The 16,208-nt window shown below is 41.7% G+C and overlaps 1 protein-coding gene across 1 annotated transcript; it reads left to right on the forward strand.

The window, feature by feature from the left end:
• Positions 1 to 2,384: 2,384 nt before the first annotated feature.
• On the forward strand, positions 2,385 to 9,746 carry LOC142594569 (breakpoint cluster region protein-like). The gene is made up of 8 exons (XM_075718949.1): positions 2,385 to 2,546; positions 4,079 to 4,138; positions 4,275 to 4,384; positions 5,211 to 5,350; positions 6,836 to 6,970; positions 7,575 to 7,680; positions 8,735 to 8,897; positions 9,657 to 9,746. The coding sequence occupies exons 1-8, from the start codon at positions 2,385 to 2,387 to the stop codon at positions 9,744 to 9,746; spliced, it is 966 nt and encodes a 321-aa protein (XP_075575064.1).
• The last annotated feature ends 6,462 nt before the right edge of the window (positions 9,747 to 16,208 follow it).

Genomic DNA, 16,208 nt, shown 5'->3' on the forward strand with positions numbered 1-16,208 from the left:
GGCTGGACTGGGAGTTTCCAGCAGCAATGAGACTCTGACAACATGTATGTCGCATCACTTCCAATTAAAAATTGATGGAGTGTAAAGTTGCCAGGGAGATTTAATAAAGGGAGCAACTAATGTGAATAAATAGCATAAAACACACTAACCTTAAGGTTGCCTCAGTCCTTGCTCCTAGATGTTTAATTTCCACTGATGCTTCTTCGTTTTTCCCTCTTTCTGTATGTTTTGTTTTCTGTTCTGGAGGGGTGGGGGTGGGAAAATCATCAAACTCTCTGGCAGAGCACAGCCTCCCTTCTTAGCGCCTGGCTTGCATTTGCTATCGAGCGGCATCCTCAGCTCACCTTTTTCCCAGGTCCTCACCACTCTGTGTTCTGCACACTCAGCCTCTACTGACTGCTAGACACTGAGTGGCTGTCTTAACTCAGTGCTAAGCTGCTACAAGGGCCAGAGGCTTGCACTCAGAAATCCCTGTGGTGCTGAGCTGCTTTGTTCTGTTGTGTTTTGTGCAGGGTACGAGAGGCATGTGTTTGATTCATTAGTGAATTTGGGGCTGTAGCTTGCCACTGCACATGCCAAAGAGTAGGCCACAAGGGGACTGGAGGTGCTGGGGGAGCAAAGACGAACTGGTTTGTTTGTCTTTTTCCTGTGCAGCATGCACGTCTGGTGGGGACTGTGCAAACAAGCCTGTGAGATACAGTCTTTGAGGGTTTTAGCAAGTCTGTCCTGTTTGCGTAGGTCATGGAAACAACACAATTTTTCACAGTTTCAGTGGAGATGGGACAGGTCCTTTTGTCACTCAGACCAAGCAACTGTTTGAAGGAAATGTTTAGAGGGGCAGTAAATTTCACTGTCGAATTAATGCAGAGGCAGCCATTTCACAGTGCCTCCCCCTGCTTGAGCTGGCAAAGTGAGCGCTATGTGCTTGCTCGCTTGGAGCAGCTTCCTTTTGGCACGCAGTCTGTAGGCTGCGTTCTTCTACTCAGTGTTCCTTCTTCCAGGTCACTGATCTCCAAATCAGACCAGAAGGCAGCATGACCGCATTTGTCACAAGCCCTCTCAATGCTGGAGCATCACACTCACTAACTGTCTTTGTCTTCAGTCTGCTTTGTAACCTGTCTGCTCCAGCTGCCCTTTCCCTGTGTTGCTCTTGCTGGCCTTAGAAGGCCGGTCACCTGTAGGGTCCAGGACCGAAAGCTTGCTCAAAGTCTAAATGACATTCTTAGTTTCCTGTTGGCTCTGTTATTTCCTATGACTTTGTCGAACTGTTAGACCTGATGATCTTCCTGTCTCAGTGTGGCTGAGAGCTTATTCAAGCTCTGCTTTTATTAGCTTCCATCATTTCACTTTGTTATTTAAAAAGCACCTTGCGGGGGGGACTTTCCTTTTTTTTTGTTGTTGCTGTTGTTATTGCCAGTGACTTATGCAGGGTTGGCACAGGTCAGCCGGACCCACTCCCTGGTGCTTGTTCTCCCTAGCTGTCTCCGTTCAACACAAGCTGTTTTCCAGCAGGAGTCAAACAGCAGGTGGGGAGCGCGGGGGCCCTGCCAGCCCTGCAACAGAGCTCAGAGATAAGGGAGCAAGAGGTAATGGCAGGCACGCTCGCTGTCCTTGTTCAGCTCCCGTAGTTATCAAGCAAGGAAGAGTCTCTGTGAGCTCTCAGCTGCGGTACACTGCTCTTGCTAGTCCTTTGCAGCCGTATGATACTCAGTCCTGAGACAGAGTAGGACTTTGTTTGGCGCGTACTTTTTAACAGCTATTTACTTACTTTCGTTTTGTACAGTGGTAGCAGTTCCCTGGTCATCACTGAGACATAACCAGTAATACCTGTTAGCTTAAATAAACTGTAACTGGACCCTGCTGGACTCTTCCCTTAACTTTTTTGGCAAATATTCAAAATCTTCTTTCCCCTTCAGTCTTAAGCAGTCTCTCTCTGCTATAAATAATACACTCTGAGTGACTCCATTCTAAAAGCATATGGAAAACTGCTTCCGAGCTGGAGGATCGGCTGTGGCTGCATCTATCAGCAGGGCTGTTTTGGCAGCCTAATGAGATGACTATTTAGGCAGCTGGAGATCAAGGTTTCAGGAATACTGAGCATGGTTGCTTTTCATAGGAAACCAGACACTTCAGAAATGGTTTCCTCTTGATTCTGGGAAAGAATGTAGTTGTTGAAAGAAACCAAACTTCCAGCACGGAAATTCAGGGAAGAACAGCCTAGATTCTGGCCAACTTGTAGGGACCTTGGCCAGCTGCGCAGGCGGGGGTGGATCTGTTCCACCAGAGTTATAAGCAAACCCTCTTGGCAAGCAGTCTATTAGTTGGGTGTGCTGAAGCTAAGCACTGCTGCCCATTGGTCTCCTGCATCTGTGTGCAGTCCCAAAATGTGGGAGCTCCTGGTTACTGACTATTCCTTACAAGGGGTCTTCAGGAATTTCTGCCAGAGTTGCACCTACAGGAACCGGTCCAATTCCACAGGGAAGCATGTGTGTGCTGGCAGCAACCCACTGTGGGCTCACGTCCGTAACAAAGTGCGCAGAGATAAGGTTGGCCTGACTTGCTTGTATGTTGCTTCTTGGGGTCTCTGCAGTGTGAGCAAGGGAGAAACTTTTCTCTCTGCTGGTTGTCTTTTTTGGGGCGTGGGGAAGGGTGTGGGGGGACTTGTCTCTGTAGCTGTCAGCAGCATTGGGCTAGTTTGTTAAGGATTTGAAAGAGATCGAGAGCATGATTGCGTCTGAGATCTCGCAGAATATACTGCAGCTGCCATTGTTTCAACATCTACCTCTGTCAGAGAACTCTGCCTTTGCATGGGGTTTTGCGAGAGGGAGGAGCTGTGCTGCAGAAATGGCTCTAGCTACTGAGTGTCTTTTTGTTTGCTGATGACAGTGAACTCAAAACACAGTCTAGGGCAGTTGCCTCCTTCTGGTCTTAACTGTGTCTCAGTGTTCAAGCTCCAAGTGTTACAAAGCCATCTCGGGAGGCACTGCTTTGGCTGGTTCTGATTGCTGATAGAAGTCCCCATGCAGACAGGTCTTTTCTCTCTTTTGCCAGTCTAGCTTGAGCTGAGTGCCACTCTAAAGCCGTTCAGATGTGTTTGGCCTTTCCCAGGCAGTATTGGATTGCTGGATGATGTTTGAGTATTTGAGTCAGCTGCTCCCCAGCCTCACAACTGTCTGCTCTGAAGAGATCAAGCAAAAAAGCAGAAAATGGGAGATCAGGGCTTTGCATCAGAACTTGTTGCTGCTTAATGAATTCTTGCAATAGCAGGGCCAGGTGTTCCTCCTGCCTCTCTGCTCAAGTTGAAATGAAAAGCAATAGGCAGGTTGAAGTAGGACAACTTTCTATGATTGCTGGGCCGATTTTCTCCATGTCTTCTCTGTCAGATCCTGACAGAGGTTTGGCTTGTTTAAAGTTACTTGTCTCTGTATGGATCACTTCATAGTTCTCTTCCTTGATCTCACTGTTAAGGTCATTATGTCTTTTGAATTCAGTGGAACATAGTCCTTCTTGGACGTTACTAGCTTCATAGCCAAGAACTATGAAGTTCTCCAGCCTGGCTTTTTATTTCAGTGCAGTAATTTCACACTCATCCAACCTCAGCTGTGTCTAGAAAACTGCAGAGGGAGACAGTTTCCTCTATTTTAAATCAGAGTTATTTCAGAAATCTCTCCTCCCCTTTTCTGACTCTTAGCCCTGTGGGATGGGACAAATTTGGCTGTCTGTTAATGTGCCTGTTGTGCTACAGCACTGAACGCAGTCTCTCTTTGAAAGCTGAGGTTATTGGCTTTCAAACACTGATTTTTCTCACTGAGGTTTCCTTTGTTGTTGAGCAGACACTGCACGTGTGTTGCTGGATTTTCCATGTGTGTGAGTCCTCATCAGCCCTACTTAGAGAACCGCACAATAGCTGAGTGTCCTGTTACCTGAAACTGGGGAAACCTTGGAGTGTGTGTTTTCCTATGGAAAAGAAATAACATGTTGAAAGTGATAGTGGTCTGCTCACTTACAGAAGTGTTTCAGGGTCGCTGATTTCTCTGAAGTCTGTTCCTAGCTCATGGGTAACTTCCATGTTTTTCAGCTGGACCCACAGGCATTGCAGGACAAAGATTGGCAGCGCACAGTCATCTCAATGAATGGCGTAAGTATGAAAAACAGAAGTTAGCACTGCTTCTGTACCTCTTAATGTGCTTTATCTCTTTGTTCTTCATTGCAGCATGAAAAAAAAAAAAAAAAAGAAAATGTTTGAAATGTAACAGCTGTTCTCTTTTATTCAGGTTGAAGTGAAGCTGTCGGTGAAGTTTACCAGTCGGGAGTTTAGCCTGAAAAGGATGCCGTCCCGGAAACAGACTGGGGTTTTTGGGGTCAAGATCGCTATTGTCACCAAGTGAGCTGATGGGTCACATTTCTCCCTATTGTTTATTTAGAAAGCCAACTGGCCAGGGGGTTACCCGACTGAGGGATCTGTTAGTCCAGTCTGCTCCACTTGGGTAGTAGTGTAGATGGCTGTGGCTGCAGAAAAGAGATGCTGTACATTCTCTGAGCTTCATTTTTTGCAGGGGAAAAACCAATGTGCACACAGGCTTTGAAACCTAGGGTGTTTACTTGCAGCATATCACTTTTCTGAGTGCTGGAAATACCCCTTGCCCTTTTACTCTGTAGTTAGCTGACTTGGTCACAAATTTCCAGAGCCACTGAACAGTGATGTTTCCTTTCCATAATCAGAACTGTTCAAATTCTTTGGATCCTGTGGTATTATTTTAACCCCTGATCTTTTGTCATGAATCGTTTGCCAGAAGAAACCTGTTTGTTCTGTTACATAGTTTGGCAAGTGTGGTATTTCCTCCCTATGGAATTGCACGGATTTGAAAGCAACAGTGTTGCTACGTATCCAAGGACTGTTTGGGAATCCTCTGATTACCTGCGCAAAGTTGCATAGTCTAGGGGCACTAGGACCTGGCCAGAAGCGCAAGTGCTCAGGGCAGCTGCAGAACAGCCAAAGCCAGGCAGAGACACACAGAAAACCCTCTCCAGTTTTGAAAGGAGTTTTTCAGCTCATTCTTAATTGCCTGCTCAGACTTTCTCCCACCCCATTTTCCAGAAGAGGGTTGCACAGCAAAATGATGGGGTGATTTTAGCCAGCCTGGCTGGCTGGGGGTAACAAGCATGGAGGGCATGGGTTGTGCTGAACTCTTCTATCTGGCTTTCTTAAGGAGAGAGAGGTCGAAGGTGCCTTACATAGTGCGCCAGTGTGTGGAGGAGATAGAGCGGCGTGGAATGGAGGAGGTGGGCATCTACCGTGTCTCTGGGGTTGCAACCGATATCCAAGCTCTGAAAGCTGCCTTTGATGTCAGTAAGTATTTGTGTCTGATGTTTTCCTTTGCGCTGTGAGAACCTGTGTGAGCTCCCTGTCAGGTGGCTATGCTATTTTTAATCTTATGTTCCCCAAGAAGCATTAAGAGGTAGAGATTCTCGCACAAGGAGAATAATTTTAAACCTGGCTCCATGTTTTATTAATATTCTTCAGCTAGAGATATAACCCAAGACATACAACGGGATGGATCCTTATACCAAATAATGCATCTGTTATTCTTCCCAGCAGACATGAAATGGTGGGTTTGCCTGCCTTGCCAAATCTTCGTAAATGGCAGACACCTTCCCCAGGGGAAGCAACAGCAATCAGAAGTCGTAATTTCCTCACTGTTGAGAGGTCTCCAAATTAACAGAAGTCGTTTTGTGAAAGGAAGCCAGCAAAAAACTTTCTAAGGTTGATTCGGAAGGGTGTTTACGAAACTGGATTTGGGTTGTCAGGGCTCCCAAGTTCTCTTCTTAACTCTATGTCCAGATTGATGTGTGCAGATTGTAAAATTAGATAATCCTGACCAAACTTTGTAAAGCTTTCTTTGCGCTTGAGCAGAAAAGGGCTACTTACTGGTGCTGCATTTAAAAGAATGGCATGTATGTCCCAAAAGGCAGCCAAGACCAGGCAGGTGAAACACCTCCGAATTGCTGAGGTACAAAGTGTGAAATTCTGCCTTACTTCCAGCCTCCACATGATGGTCCAAGGACTGCTCAAGCCACACTCAAGCTCCCTTTTGATGCAAGCAGTCATGAGGCCTGTGCCGGGTGCCCAAATTCACCCTCCCTGCACTTTTTCTTCACTTACTTTGTGAAGTGTCTTCCTCCTTGTATTTTGTTTTCAATCCTCCTAAGCTACCAAACACATTGATTTATAAATCTTCACTAGTAAGGGTGTTTCACATTTTGAAAAACAACGTTTTAAATGTATATTAAATGCTGTTTTACACTAAGCTTCGTGAACCCAGCACTGGCTCTGCTGGTTGATCTGTTTGTTTTAGGGAAAGGGGGTGGTTTTGTTGTTCTTAATAGTAACAAAACTGAAATGTGAGCCCTGAATTGCCTGTGTACTTTAGCTACACTCAGTGGGGAGTTAGACAGCCTGAGTCTCTTATCCTAAGCTGTTAGAGGCAGGGAATTGGAATAACAACCGTTGTCACTAACAAAAGTTGAAATGCTTATAAATACAGTCAAGCAGGGCTTGTTCCAGATCAGGCTGAGGTCGCTGGCACACTGTAACTAACCCTGGGTAGTGTGAGGTTCCCTCCACTTCATTTAAAGCTATAAACTGTTTGCAGTCATTTGTGCAGCACTTTCCAGTTGTCAGAAGGTAGCTCATTTAATCTGGAGAAATGTAAACAGGAAAACTCTCGGCTATTTGGGCAAAGACAAAGGATAAACAAAGAGAGCCAAAGCAAGAAAAGGAATGAATGCAAGGCCAGCAGCTTCTTTACCCTGCTTCCCCTCTTCCCTCTTTCAGATAACAAAGACGTGTCAGTGATGATGAGTGAGATGGATGTCAACGCCATCGCAGGCACCTTGAAACTGTACTTCCGGGAACTGCCCGAACCCCTCTTTACAGATGAGCTGTACCCCAACTTTGCTGAGGGCATTGGTAGGTAGTAGCAGAAATAACCTTTGATAACTGAAACTCTTCCTCAGGAGGCTGCTCCTAAAGCAATAGAAAAACCATTTTTGTAATGTTGGACAGAAGCCTGGAACAAGCTGTTAGGGAAGTGAAATGGAGCTCAGAAATGAGCATTGGAACGACATCTTCTTCCTGTGAGCTTGAATATGGACAATTGCCACGCTTTTTTGTAATTTGAAAATGTCCAGGTTTCTGAAGGATAGGTTAAGAATAGAATGACAGCCTACTTGCTGAGGCTGTGGTTGCTGTTTGCCCCATTCAGTCTTCCAGAGAAGCCCTCTTTTTTTGGGGGGTGGTATACCTTGTCTTATCCTGATGCAGGGGAGAAACATCATAATGGTTGAAAGTCTGAAAGCACTTGAAATGCTTGAGAGAAAAGGATTCTCTGCATGTCTATGAAATAAGGGAAAGAGATCCTGTGGGGTACTGATGTGCAACTCTGACCTTCCAACCTATGATGTAATTACAGTCCATTCAGGACCATCCATATTTGTTCGTTTGGGAAATTTCACAGTCAGTCAAATTCTCGTTCACTGCCTATGGTGATGTTTTGTTATTTTCTGTCCTGTAGCACTTTCAGATCCTGTTGCAAAGGAAAGCTGTATGTTGAATCTGTTGTTATCGCTTCCAGAACCCAATCTTGTGACATTCCTTTTCCTTTTGGACCATTTAAAAAGGTAATAAGTGGATCCTTTAGACATGTATTTAATGTGTAAAGCATCATTATTTTGAGAAGAGGAGCCTTTTCCTTGAATTCATGCTGAATCACGCAAATGAAGAAGCATTTGCTGATTTGCTGTGAATGCTCATCAGATAACCATTGTCTCACACTCACTTAGTGAGGCACTAAATCCTGAATTCCATTCCCACTCATACTGAAAGGACTACAACTGAGGGAAAGGGTAACAGAAGTCTCAGGGCATATCTACTGCAAATGCAAATTCCTGCTGCAATATCGCTGCAAAACTGCACCTGCATCTGGATACAAAGATCGGGAAAGGTTTTAGTATAAATCGTGAAGCTTTGGAAGAGTTTAAGGACTTGTGAGCCCTGTCTCAAAAGGTGCCTGCTATCTAACATGATATATTTTTAAAAATTCCAGCTTTGCACTTCTGCTGACTAGAGTCGTCAGTTCCTTGCTTAGACTAGATTTCTGATCTTGTCTGTGTCTTTGTAAATATGGTTGTAACCATCAAAAAGTATTTCCACATGTCTGATATTAATGCAATAAGCTTGCTTAATACATGCACAATGCGTTAATCTACATATGTATTTTGTACATACCAGATACTGTCACTGGAGAGATGAAAGATAATATTGTGACTGAGGTTCTGGATTAAAATCCAGGAAATCTGGGTTTTACTTGTGTTTCTGCTGCAGACTTTTCTGCTCTTGGATAAATTTTTTTAACCTGTGTGTCTTAGTTTCTCATTTATAAAACTGGGATGAAAACCATTCCTTTATTCCTGTCCCACTTCTGTCTGTGCAGACAGTAAGCAGCAGTCCCTTTCCCAAGTTTAAGCCGTGTCTGTAGAGTGCCTGGAGACTGCGGTTGTGTCAAATCAAGGAATTGCTCATATATAAAGTTCATTTAGGCACATATGGAGAGAGTGGTTGATTGAATGTATCTAAAACTTTTTACAAAAGGAATAAATATGGTTTCTTACTTACGGACACTTCCAAACTCAGATATTTATAAAGATCTGCCTTGTTCATTGTTTGTTCTCCCAGGGTTGCTGAGAGGGAAGGCATTAACAAGATGTCCCTGCATAATCTTGCAACTGTCTTTGGACCAACGCTGCTCAGACCTTCAGAGAAGGACAGTAAAATCCCTGCTAACCCAACACAGCCTATCACAATGACTGATAGTTGGTCACTAGAAGTCATGTCCCAGGTAAAATCCTGAATGTGCTGTTGAATCTTGCGAAGACAGTACGTGGGAAACTGCGGTCCTCTAGCAAGGCCTGGTTCAGCCATCCTTCTGTGTTTTCATGACAGTTTTTTTGAGAAACATAAACAACTTTCACCCTTCCGCAGACATTTTAGACTGTTTGTAGAACTCTCTTTCTTCAGGCAGTTCAGTTTGCACCTGTACTAATACAGCTTTTCATGAAAAACTGTCAGTGTGCACACAATCCTGTGTGTTTTGTGTTTGTGCATAGTAAGATTTTTTGAGAGTTGTCTCACAGCGCCATATTGCTAGCCTGGGATAAAAGGACCATCGGTGTTTTTCCGTGATGCTCCTCAACACTTAAACCACCTTCCCTGATGCACAACAAAATTCTTTGCTATATTCAGATTTCTTTGGCCACCGCTGCCTTTCGAAGGCGATGCAGAGAATTTGAACATAGAGGCTCTGTTAACTGGTCAGGGTGTTTTATACTTTCTTGATTGAGTACTGGCAAATTACAGATCAGACTTCTTCAGTGCAGTGGTACACCAACACCACTGTTACACCCTGGAAGCTGAAAAGAGTGTCTCTGAAGCCCTGCAAGTTTTAATATTCCTGCTACTATACACTGTATTCAAACAAATACATAACTGCAGGATGTTCCTGTGGAGAGAGCTGTAGGCCTGTCTGTCAACTCTGAAATAGCCAGGATGAGAATAAGTTAACAGAGCTTTATTATTACCTCTTTCTTTCTCTTTCCAGGTTCAAGTTCTTCTGTACTTCCTGCAGCTAGAGACTATCCCTACCCCAGACAGCAAAAGGCAAAGCATTCTCTTTTCCACAGAGGTGTAGTTGCCTGTGACACCAACAGGACACAAAAAAACTGCTCTTGGCATAAATCTGCCACACCTGAGAAAGAGAAGACTGGTGTTTCTTCAGACATTACTGGCCTGTTCCTATCCTGAGGAATTATGGCCCACAGTGTTTCTGCTGTTTGTTAACCAGAGACAAGCTGAAGAGAAAGGAGAAAAATCTCTACTTTTGATTGGTAGGACCAGAACTGAACTGGAGATGGAGCTGCGCAGAATCTCCACTAGAAGGAGCAATAGACACTTGAACAAATGCACCACAGAGTGTGGCTATTATTCTTTGTTGGGAATGTGACAGAAGGTATTCCTCATTTTATGGATTTAATTTATCATAAAGAAACTTCAAGATTTCTACTGGACCACTTGACAGGATACCCCTTTTCGGGTGAGGGGGAGTTAAATGGTATATTGCAACTGTGTCTTTAATAACTGCTGTTTTTAAAGTACTGTTCTAGGCCACAAAAATAGCATTGCTTTGCAAGAGGAGAGGAGAAGGGAAGGGTCTGGGATCTAAGATTTCTTCCTCAGAAATTCAAGTCTTGATTTGAACAGGGTTCTAAACAAATAAAACAGATGAAACAGTTTTGCGTACAACTAAAACTGTTGGTTTGCTTGGGGTATGGTGGTTTGTTTTTTTTTTTTTCTTACCCCCCCCCCCCCAGCCCTTCCCTTGGAAATGTTTATACAACTCTAGGGAAGGAGATGCCCTGCTCTTGCCTGTGTTGCACTTCTGATGGTTTTTTTGGGGTTAAGGGAGCCAGACCCAATGTTACACTATAAATAAATATAGCAAATTAAAGGGAGCAGGGAGGATTGGAGTCAGTGATTCTGTTTGTGATTCTGTTGTTTGTTTGCATACAAAAGCAGAGGCAATATCCAGACAGGATCAATAAATTCCTTAGATCCCACCAAACTTAATGAAAATTAATTGGGAAGACTGTTAATTCCCAATACTCGAAAGAAAATATGTTATCACTGCAAAAATAATTGAAGCATTTGTGGACAAAAAAAAAAAAAAATCAATGGCTGTAAGTTTGGCTGGCTGCTTACTCCAAACTTTTATCAGAACATCTTTTTTTTTTTTGATACTTGAATTTTTGGAGGCTTTGTACATTGCTTCTACAAGAGTCTTTTTCTGATAGATAAAAATACTTTGATAAAATGTGTCAGAATGTACTTTATGGACAATCTAGCAAGTAGCATGCATTGTGTGTTCTCCAGAAATTCCAACCCTGTTTTAAATAAGAGCAGTGAAGAAATTTCTATGGAACTACATACAGCAGTACAAAAGGTCTAGCCAAGTACCGACTTCATGTTTCCCTCCCTAAATCAGTTAAAGCCACAGGGGTTACATAGGCATAATGGGCAGCAGTATTTGTCTAGCAAATTGAAAGCATAATCTAATTGCTGGTATCCAGAGCAAAGTATTCTGGCTATGAAGCAGTTGTGCCAAACCTCTTGGAGGGGTGGGAGTAGTTCCATTTTCATAAACTACACCAGCCCCCTTTACTTCCTACCCAGTTACGCAGCATCCATTTAGTGGCATCCGTCCATCATCAACCTGATGAGAAGAAAAGTACAGCTTGAAGGCAAGGGAAGGAATCAGCATGGGAAGGGGAGGGAGGGACAGATTTTGAAAGATTGGTAGAGTTAGGTTGTCAACATCATTTGAGGGGAAATACGACAAAGAAAGCAACCCCTGTTATGCTGAATTTCACATTTTCTGATGGGTGATCTGCAACCTCTCAATTAAAGAAAAAATAACAAAGGAGTTGTTCAAACAGATGGAAAGAAAAAAATTAAAGGGAAATGATTTTGTAGTCACTGTAATTCTGACTGCTGCATAATATTAGAAATAATTGTACTGTGAATTTGCAAATTCAAAAAGGAACCAATATAAATTTCAATTTTGTGAGTATATCAATATTTTGCATGCTTTGTAAGGATTCTTATAGGATTTTAATATTGCTTAGTATCCCTCCCTCCTTAGGTCTGGGAGCAAACCTCTTTGTAATGTAATGTACATCTAGAAATTCCTTCTCTCTTGTATGTATTTCCACTACATTCCAACTTCTGAACTTGTAAAACAGAAAAAGTGTTTCTAGTAGGAGGTGCTTTTTTGGGGGAGGGAGGGAATGAAGGCAAGGAAACTTGAAGGCTTAAGATTTTAAATTTTTTTTTACTTTTTTTTTTTTTTGCCTTTTTGAAGGTAAAAATTAGTCACACTCCTGCAAAACATTGACTTAAGAAGAAGTCATGCAGACCAGTAAACCACACTCTATGGTTTTGTTTTCATGTATTTGTTCTCATTTTTACGTAGTGGTTCTATAGCAATCCTTTTACTGCAAGCTGCACACCTACCCATTCCAAGCTGTTGTTCGATATATCTGAGGCAGTAGCACTGCTGATGACTTCATTTAAAAGGAAAAAAAAAAAAAAAAAAACCGCAACCAAACTACATCAGGTGGTTGGGCGACAGCCTTTTCCTTTTGGTGTTTGGAATCTGTGGCTGCTCTTTGCAGTGTTGAAACTGGAAAGCAATACCATAATGACTGTGCCAATTTAGGTTTGCCCAACTTTTTTATTTTTATTTATAGAGGAAGTTAATATTAAATTACTGATCTATAGCATGTAACCATGAGAAAATTGCTTTTGCTTTGGTTACTGTTACAGGTTGTTGCTTTTAGTCTCTCATTATAATGCTCAGTTCTAATGTAACATTATCTAACATGCAGGCATGTGGATCAGGGAAAAAAAATTAATTTAACTTAACCCGTTAATTATTTCTGTTACGTATGATATGTTTTCCCCAAAGCTGGTAATTTTGGGCTGGAAAAGATAGCACATCTTATTGCTGATGATGAAATCATGGACTGATTTGAAATATGAGAATTGATTTCTTGAATTTCCTTTAATTTTGCAATTAAGTTTTTTCAAATAGTTGTATGTTTTCAGAAATTAAGTATTTCCAAAAGGCTTTCATGTTCTTTTCCCAGGGATGTTGGTTGGGTTTTTTTGGTTTGCTGTTTTTTGTTTTGTTTTTTTTTTTACTTTGTTATTTTTTTAATAAGCCTTATCATACTTAAACAAAAAGGGACTTGCAAAACTTGGCTTTAGAGAAGGCCTTCTGATTTGTACTTTTATATATTCCCTTGCGAGTTGTGTCAGAAAACCTAACTCTTCCATTTTCTGTATCAAAAAGGTACAATATAAACAACGTAAGAGCAAACTAGCAAAAAAATTACCCTTTACATGTTACACTGGGAATTTACGCTCTTTCAGTTTCTAGTGTATTGGAGAGACCTTTCTAAAAATGTAGCTTTCAGTAACAGGAATCTGAAACCTTAAAACTTTCAACTAAAGAAATTCAGGTGATTAGGATAGTCTGTGTATCTTCAGTTTGAGAGGAAGAAGCATCAGTTTCCTGGCATTTAGAAACTATTTTAAAATTCTCATGGATTTTTTTTTTTGAACACTGAATAGGTTTTTAAGTAAAATTTTAAAAAGTTAAGCAAAGCAAACTATGGGAAAAGTTTTCAAGGATGGACAAGAAATAACAGTTACTAGATCAGTTTCAGCTTTGTGTTTCTGTGTGCTTTGTATGGGAGGGGAGCGTCTGAAACCAAATTGAAACAGCCATTAAAATGCTGCTGGTGTTCTTTATTCTTGCACAATTTTAACAAGTTGAGGTAGTAGCTAAGCTATTTCAGGCTGTATTTTAATGCTGCTATTTTTCAGTGTATCGGCTAAGGGCAAAATACAGCAGTATGGTGACTGTATGTGCTGATGCCCACTGCCTGCCTCGATTCTGACCTTCAGTCGCTAAGGCAATCAGCGTTCACCGTATGAAGCAAAACTGCAACTTTTTTGTTGGCCACAAGGTGGTGAAACCACAGACTGTGTTTATGGGAGATGCAGTATTTTTACAGTTTATTCATTTTACCTGTTTAAAAATCTGCTTTATGGTTCTTTATTTTAGTTTTCTGTGAGTTTATTTAAACAGATGTACTGTTCTTTAAAGCATACATGGATCTCCAAATTTGTTTGTCACCCTTGTAACACTGGAAGGCATCACAATGTGTTCATTTATCTTAATGTGCCATTCTTTCAAGTATGTATGAAATGTAAATTGACCAACATGGCTTTTAAAAATGTTTAAAATCTGATGACAAAAAACCAACCCTCTCCGATTCCTCACTGGTTAATCCTTTTGTTTCAGTGCTTGGTCACCTACTGGGATAACATCATCAGATGCGGCATTCTTATTATGAAAATTCTAGTAAGAAGTGGGAAATGTTTTAAGAAAAAACCCTACCCTTTTTCTTTTTACTTTAATTCAAGAAGATGGGGACTTGTAATAACAGAAGACCAATACATTCATGCTAGATTTAAGGGATTTGCTTCTGTTCCTTGAAGAAGAAAACTCTGAAAGGGCAATTCCTAAGTAGATATAATCAAATTAATAAAATTATTGGTGTAGTTAGTAAGTCACTTGTTTATTCCCTCTTAAATTTGTAGTCCAGGTTTTTCTTTGTAAACTGTGATAACATTGTCGTAGTACTGTTATCAAAAAAATAAGTCTGATACCATTCACTTCCTTTAACATAGGGTACGTGCAACTGGAATACAGGAGCCTTAGATTAGTATTAGCAATTCTCCATTCTGAACTAGAATGAAATGAGTGTTCATATGTAGTCTACGAAATGTCTCACTGAATAGAATTAAATACATGGATTGCCCTTAAAGCCAAGAGAAGCTCTGAAGGAAGCACTTAGAGTCAATGACTATTCCTTAACAAGGTTTTAGGGAAGAAAAGTAACACAAATGGAAAAGAGAAGCATGAACAGCAGTCACTCGGATCACATGGTCTGGAACTATAAAGAAGTCCTCATTTGTCGTTACAAAAGGCAGCTTATGCCCTAGATAATGTAAGCAATGACTGTCTTGCCAGTAAATAAACACTAATATAGGAACACCAGGAATTTAGATACTGTAGCCTCCCAGTTTTGATGTGCTGCAACCCCTCCTTCTTGCTGCTTAAAAGTCACAGTTCAGTGCTAAGAAAGCAAAGCTTATCACTTGTTCTCTACCACCCCCACCCCCCCCCCCCCCCCCCCCCCCCCCCCCGTGGTAATAGATAGGGAGGAGCAATAGAGCCCATGTATTACTGTAGGTGAAACATGACTGCAAAGGAAAAAGCTAATAGAACCAGAAAGTTAGACTACTGTTTAAGCTAAAAGTCTGTTTCTGGGCTGCAAGGATAAAATGCCACAATGTGTTATAATGATGAAATGGTTGAAACAGTAGGACCAGAGCAAACCTAAGTGTACATGCTATCTTGATTCTCCTCCTTCTGTGACCATATCACGAGATTTAGGCCTTCCAGGTGAAGCAAATACATAAATGCTATTGCCAAGAATAAGAAAATTATTAAATTACCTAATTTTCTTCCACTGTTGATTCTCTTTGTGTTACCATCTCATAGTGGAATTGCAGGAGACCATTGTAAAAACATGCAGGTGAACCATGTGGATATTTTCCATGTCATTTATTTCCTACTGTCATGTTTCACCTTTCAGTAGGAAAGACACCTCCTTTTCCAACAGAAACCACTTCACATCATTCTGTACTGTAGAAACTACCACACCGGGAGGTTCAGTTTGTAGCAGAGCTATCCCTGGAGATAACTAAAATATTTCTATTCTTCTGGTGCAGAATGGACCAGGTACTGCTAAAGTTCTAGGCTCATGTAGGCCTGTTTTACGAGTTAAGTAAATTCTGTTATTTACACCTGTTCAAGCATGTTTGGGAATTAATATGATTACAGAGTCTCCAAGCCTAGCAGAAGTGTTTGCTCTACTGCTTTGTCTTGATTGCAGTCATGTTCAAATCCTCTTTGTCAAAAGTGGTTCGTCAGAATGGAGGAAAGTGTTTGGGTTTTGTTTTCTTTTTTTTCCAATACAGCTTTTGTATGTGTAACTGTTGCAGTCTTTTTACTTGGTGGCAAGATGTTCTGAGAACCCAAGACATTCTACAGATGAACCATTTCTCTAATGTGCAGAATGATTTATATGACAAGATCATTTTATATCCCTGTGGATGTACAAAAGGGCAGGCTTGTGTACAAAACAGCTTCCTGCCTGGAAGGAGAATACAGCAGCTTTCTGCAGATGGCCCAAACCAAGGATCACAACGGGCAGAGCCCACCAGTGAGCAGATGGCCTTGGTCCTTAGATGCTCACGTGTCCCCTGGGGCAGTCTGAGCGAGGCCCAGGAAGCAGTTACGGGAAGAGACGCATCCAGTCCCTTCTTACTGTGCCTAATTAAACGACCAAATGCCGATCTGCATAGAGTAGCTCAAGTTTCCTCCATTTTAGTCCCATCTTGGGAGAAATTGGGACTACACTAACTAGGGATTATGCAAATAGTAATCTGAAAACTGATC

The sequence above is a fragment of the Pelecanus crispus genome, chromosome 11 (assembly GCF_030463565.1).
Source record: "Pelecanus crispus isolate bPelCri1 chromosome 11, bPelCri1.pri, whole genome shotgun sequence".
Lineage (NCBI taxonomy): Eukaryota > Metazoa > Chordata > Aves > Pelecaniformes > Pelecanidae > Pelecanus > Pelecanus crispus.

Coding starts and splice junctions, on each gene's coding strand:
- LOC142594569 (XM_075718949.1), top strand. CDS start 2,385: ATGTGGGAGCTCCTGGTTACTGACTATTCCTTACAAGGGGTCTTCAGG. Junction 4,385..5,210: donor AAGATCGCTATTGTCACCAA/GTGAGCTGATGG, acceptor GGCTTTCTTAAG/GAGAGAGAGGTCGAAGGTGC. Junction 6,971..7,574: donor CAACTTTGCTGAGGGCATTG/GTAGGTAGTAGC, acceptor TCTGTCCTGTAG/CACTTTCAGATCCTGTTGCA.